General features: G+C 43.0%; 1 protein-coding gene across 1 annotated transcript; it reads right to left on the bottom strand.

Annotated features, from left to right (window-relative positions):
- Positions 1-2,287: 2,287 nt before the first annotated feature.
- LOC119570070 lies at positions 2,288-4,922 on the bottom strand (the record flags this gene model as incomplete). The annotated part of the gene is given in 7 exon segments (XM_037917969.1): positions 2,288-2,310; positions 2,313-2,366; positions 2,369-2,452; positions 2,455-4,172; positions 4,398-4,402; positions 4,621-4,713; positions 4,869-4,922. Coding segments are annotated over 7 exon segments (2,031 nt in total), but the record flags the coding sequence as incomplete, so codon positions are not given.
- Between the last annotated feature and the right edge of the window lie 687 nt (positions 4,923-5,609).

Genomic DNA, 5,609 nt, shown 5'->3' with positions numbered 1-5,609 from the left:
CGCCCCTCTCTCTCTCTCTTCTTCTCTCGCTCTCTTCTCTCTCGCTCTCTTCTCTCTCTCTCTCACCCTCTCTCCCTCTCCACCCCTCTCTCTCTCACCCTCTCCACCCCTCTCTCTCTCACCCTCTCAACCCCTCTCTCTCTCACCCTCTCAACCCCCTCTCTCTCTCTACCCTCTCAACCCTCTCCTCTCACCCTCTCAACCCCTCTCTCTCACCCTCTCAACCCCCTCTTCCTTCACCCTCTCAAACCCCTCTTTTCTCTCACCCTCTCAACCCCTCTCTCTCTCACCCTCTCAACCCCTCTCTCTCTCTCACCCTCTCAACCCCTCTCTCACCCTCAACCCCCTCTCTCAACCTCAACTCCTCTCTCTCAACCTCAACTCCTCTCTCTCAACCTCAACCCCTCTCTCTCTCTCTCCTCAACCCCTCTCTCTCAACCTCTTAACCCCTCTCTCTCTCAACCTTTCAACCTCTCTCTCTCCTTTCTCTCAACCTCTTCTCTCTCTCTCTCACAACCTCTCTCTCTCTCTCTCTCTTTCTCTCAACCTCTCTCTCTCTCTCAACCTCTCTCAACCTCTTGCAATCTCTCTCTCTCTCAACCTCTTGCAATCTCCCTCTCTCAATCTCTTGCAATTTCTCTCTCAACCTCTTGCAATCTCTTTCTCTCAACCTCCCACAATCTCTCTTTCTCTCTCCTACCTCCCACAATCTCTCTCTCTCTCTACCTCCCAGTCTCTCTCTCTACCCCCCAGTCTCTCTCTCTCTTCTCTACCTCCCACAATCTCTTTTCTCTCTCTCTACCTCCCACAGTCTCTCTCCCCTTCTCTCTCTACCTCCCAGTCTCTCTCTCTCTACCTCCCAATATCTCTCTCTCTCTCTCTACCTCCCACAGTCTCTCTCTCTCTCTCTCTCTACCTCCCAGTCTCTCTCTCTCTCTACTCCCCAATCCTCTCTCTCTCTTTTCTACCTCCCACAATCTCTCTTTTTCTCATCCTCCCACATTCTCTCAACCTCTTTCTCTCTCTCTCTCTCTACCTCTTTCTCTCTCTACCTCTTTCTCTCTCTAACTCTCTCTCTCTCTCTCTACCTCTCTCTCTTTCTCTCAACCTCCCACAATCTCTCTTTCTCTCTCTACCTCCCACAATCTCTCTCTCTCTCTACCTCCCAGTCTCTCTCTCTCTCTACCTCCCACAATCCTCTCTCTCTCTCTCTCTACCTCCCAGTCTCTCTCTCTCTCTACCTCCCAGTCTCTCTCTCTCTCTACCTCCCACAATCTCTCTCTCTCTCTCACCCCCACAATCTCTCTCTCTCTCTCTACCTCCCAGTCTCTCTCTCTCTCTACCTCCCACAATCTCTTTCTCTCTCTCTCTACCTCCCACAATCTCTCTCTCTCTCTCTCTACCTCCCAGTCTCTCTCTCTCTCTACCTCCCACAATCTCTCTCTCTCTCTCTACCTCCCACAATCTCTCTCTCTCTCTCTCTACCTCCCAGTCTCTCTCTCTCTCTCTCTCTACCTCCCACAATCTCTCTCTCTCTCTCTCTACCTCCCAGTCTCTCTCTCTCTCTACCTCCCACAATCTCTCTCTCTCTCTCTCTACCTCCCACAATCTCTCTCTCTCTCTCTACCTCCCACAATCTCTCTCTCTCTCTACCTCCCAGTCTCTCTCTCTCTCTACCTCCACAATCTCTCTCTCTCTCTCTACCTCCCACAATCTCTCTCTCTCTCTACCTCCCACAATCTCTTTCTCTCAAACTCCCACATTCTCTCTCTCTCTCTCTCTCTCTTCTCTCTCTCTCTCTCTCTCTCTCTCTCTCTCTCTCTCTCTCTCTCTCTCTCCCCTCTCTCCTTTTCTCTTTTTGTCCTAAAATAGCGGCATGAGGTGCATTTTCTGGTGTGATCTACAAACATCAAAGATCAAAACTGGACTGGTCAAATATGAAAATTTGATAATTTATGTAAACTGAGCAGTTATAAGTTCTTTGTTATTTTGAAAGAGACAACAATTTGGTCATTAACATTAATTTGTATTTATGGTATTTTCCATCAGATTCCCCATTTGCCTTGGCCATGAGTACTAGCAAGATCAATCCAATTGAAACCCAAATTTTTTAATGAAAGTAAGGATTTTATAATTTTCTGATACATCCACAAAATATTTATTTATTTTTAAAAAAATATTTATATACTAGCAGCAAAGGTACCATACATCTGTACTCTTCTACTTAAATACTCATAATAGTAATGCTAAATGTATAAAATAAGAACAAAGAAGTTCAACACCCTACCTGATCCATTTTCATTTGCTGTGCTTTTTCATGACCAGCTCCATTGCCCTACTCAAATTATCCATCTTCTCTAACTTACAGGAGGCGTCATGTTGGGGGACTTTGCAGGAGACTTCAGAATCGGGGAGTTTAAATCAGTTGTGCAGTCTAGTTCTAACACAAGAGGTCTTCAGATCTTACAGCAGACGTTGGACAATTTTTTGGGGTTCGGGTTACCATCACATAACAGTCATTCAAGTTCATATTTTTATTATTTGAAATATCATTCTGTACAGGAAGTGTAATCTTTGTCATACCCTCCTCCTCAGAGCTGGTTTTAGATGTCACTGCATTAGACTCTTCCTCTAAATCACTTATGATACTAGTTTCTGGAGTGTTTTGTGGTGTGTTAGCATCCTCTGATTCTTTTTTTCTTCTACGCTGTTTTCTTGCAGGCCCAGCAGCACTACTGTCAGCACTGGATGTCCTTCTGCTGAGAGTAGACCTCCTTGCTCGTGTCATCCCAACTGAACTGGTTTTTCTTCTTCCCTTTTGGCTTCTTCTTCCTTTCACAGGGGAGAAATTTTCGTCCTCATCTTCATCATCATCTTCATGTGCAACAGAAAATCTTAATGTCTTTCTTTTCTTTGGCTTCTTAAGCAATGGACTTTCTGCTTTAGAAGCTTTAGGAAGTGTATCTTTACTTTTCCCTGAAGAGTTCCCACCAGATTTTACTGTCTGTGCACTTAGAGTAAGTTTCAGTTCTGGTGTGTATTTATCTGGCAAATCTGGACATTTCATAACATCTTCTAGAACTACTGACACTCTCCTCAAGTTTACTGACTCAGTTTTTTCTACTCTACTATACTCACCATCAAAATGTGGTGGTAAATTTTCTTTCTCCAAGGACCTTTGGGAAGAATATGGAGGTATATTCACTACAGTGACATCCATTAGAGAAAGATCAAATGGGGTTTTCTCTGTAACTTCTGCTTTTGGTGATCCAGGTAAATCTGGAGTTTGTGTTTTGAAAAATCTTCTCTCAATTTTTGTATCTTCTTTGTGTATATCTACTGCTGCCTGGCCTATTATCTTTGATAATGGTTCAGTCATATCCATACTAATATCACCAATGCATGTTAAGTCATTATCAGTGATAAGATAGTCTTTCTCAACTACAGGTAATGGCATTCTTGGTGGAGGCATTAGAACTGAATCACTTTCTTGACTTTCCATCTTGATACTATCCCCACCTTCCAGCAAGGTTTCCTCTAGCTTTAGATTGAAAGAATCATCCTCATTTTTTATAGAATCAGCTTCTACACTACTTCTCTTTATTTCTGTTCTTCGCCGAGTGAGCCTTCGCCCACCTTCAGTCCCAACCTCACTTGGCCTCCCGCCATCTTCTACGCTCCCCCGAAGTGACATGCCTCTTGACCGAGCTTTTGATCGACGCCCTGCTTTAGCTTCTAAGTTTTCCAATCTGGCCAACATGCTGGCAGGTGAAGCAAGGTAACTATGGTCTAAAGATAATCCTGGACTCTTATTTACTTCTAGCGAGGCACAACAAGGCTTTTTGTTAGCCTGTGGGCTTTGAAGTCCAGCAGGGCTTTTCTTCGATACCTTGGGTTTACAAGATGGTAAGTCATCACATTCACTTTCACTAGATGATTCCAGTGCTAAATTAATGCCAGGAGAGTATTTTCCAGAACTCCTCTTACGACCTCTCCCTCTGCTATCACCATGACCACAGCGTCTGGAACCACGAACATTTTCTAGATCCGTGTACCACCAACTAGGTCCTTCCAATGGATCCTCCTCCTGTTGACTTGGACAATGTGATGTCACTTCTGGCTGACGATCTGACACATCATCTCCCTGCCATGGAGCAAACATGTGGGTCAGACTATATGATCAGGATTTCAGATTATGGCAAACAACTGAATTCAAACTGCATAGCACTGCACAATAAAACATGAAACAGAATACATGAAGCTATCTGATATCACTACACTATTTATCATTCCATTCAAGAAAGGCTTAATGGATACTCTTCCTAAAAATAAATAATTAAATAAAGCTAAAAAAGTGATATAATAGTAAAATATGAATTTTCTTTTAATGCACTTACATAAACTTTTTGCAGAATTATATTTCATTCATTGGAATTTCTTATATCTATAAATCTATTACAATATTCTCAAAGACAGTATCATGGACAGGCACAAGTGTTGACATTTATTGTATGTCTAAAAACTACAGCAAGACTGTTTCCTATCCTAGTTCAAGTTCTCTCATTATTATAATCTATACCACAAAACTAATACTTGAATCATATACTGAACTTTCTATACTTTGTGTAACTTTACATTTCTATCAGAAAGGAGCCAAATAGCTTCTACAGGACAATAAGTTATGAATCTACAGTGGCTTTGGTCCAGCACTTTCTAGAATATGCACAAATGAATTAGACATATTAACTTAAAGCCTAGAGGACAGCTAAAATACAGAGAAGTCTAAATTTCCAGCATGTACATTAATGTGGCAACAAGCAGGTATCTGGCATATGTGCTTACATATTTTATATGCACCAATAACATACTGATTTCTGGCCAGGCTTTGATAAAAATTCCCTTAAAAGAATCAAGGCTACCATAGTTCCAAGTCTACTTAAGGTGTGGTGTGGTGTAGTGTAGTGTAGTGTAGTGTAGTGTAGTGTAGTGAAGTGTAGTGAAGTGTAGTGAAGTGTAGTGTAGTGTAGTGTAGTGTAATGTAGTGTAGTGTAGTGTAGTGTAGTGTAGTGTAGTGTAGTGTAGTGTAGTGTGGTGTGGTGTGGTTTGGTGTGGTGTGGTGTGTATGGTGTAGTATCCAAAAGAAAAGAAAAGGAAAGGAAAGGAAAGGAAAGGAAAGGAAAGGAAAGGAAAGGAAAGGAAAGGAAAGGAAAGGAAAGGAAAGGAAAGGAGAGTGGAGTGGAGTGGAGTGGAATGGAGTGGAGTGGAGTGGAGTGGAGTGGAGTGGAATGGAGTGGAGTGAAGTGCGATGCAATGCAATGTAAGGCAATGCAATACAATGGATGGATGGACAGACGGACGGACAGTGGGTTGGTTGGTTGGTTGGTTGGTTGGTTGGTTGGTTGGTTGGTTGGTTAGATGGATGGATGGATGGATGGATGGATGGATGGTTGGTTGGTTGGTTGGTTGGTTGGATGGATGGATGGTGGTTGTTGGTGGCTGGATGGATGGTTGGATGTGTTATGGATGGATGGATGGATGGATGGATGGTTGTTGGTGTGGTGTGGAATGGTTGGATGGATGGATGGTTGGTTGGTTGGTTGGTTGGATGG

The sequence above is a fragment of the Penaeus monodon genome, unplaced genomic scaffold, assembly GCF_015228065.2.
Source record: "Penaeus monodon isolate SGIC_2016 unplaced genomic scaffold, NSTDA_Pmon_1 PmonScaffold_21625, whole genome shotgun sequence".
Taxonomy (NCBI): domain Eukaryota; kingdom Metazoa; phylum Arthropoda; class Malacostraca; order Decapoda; family Penaeidae; genus Penaeus; species Penaeus monodon.
This window is presented reverse-complemented; position numbering and strand designations above follow the sequence as displayed.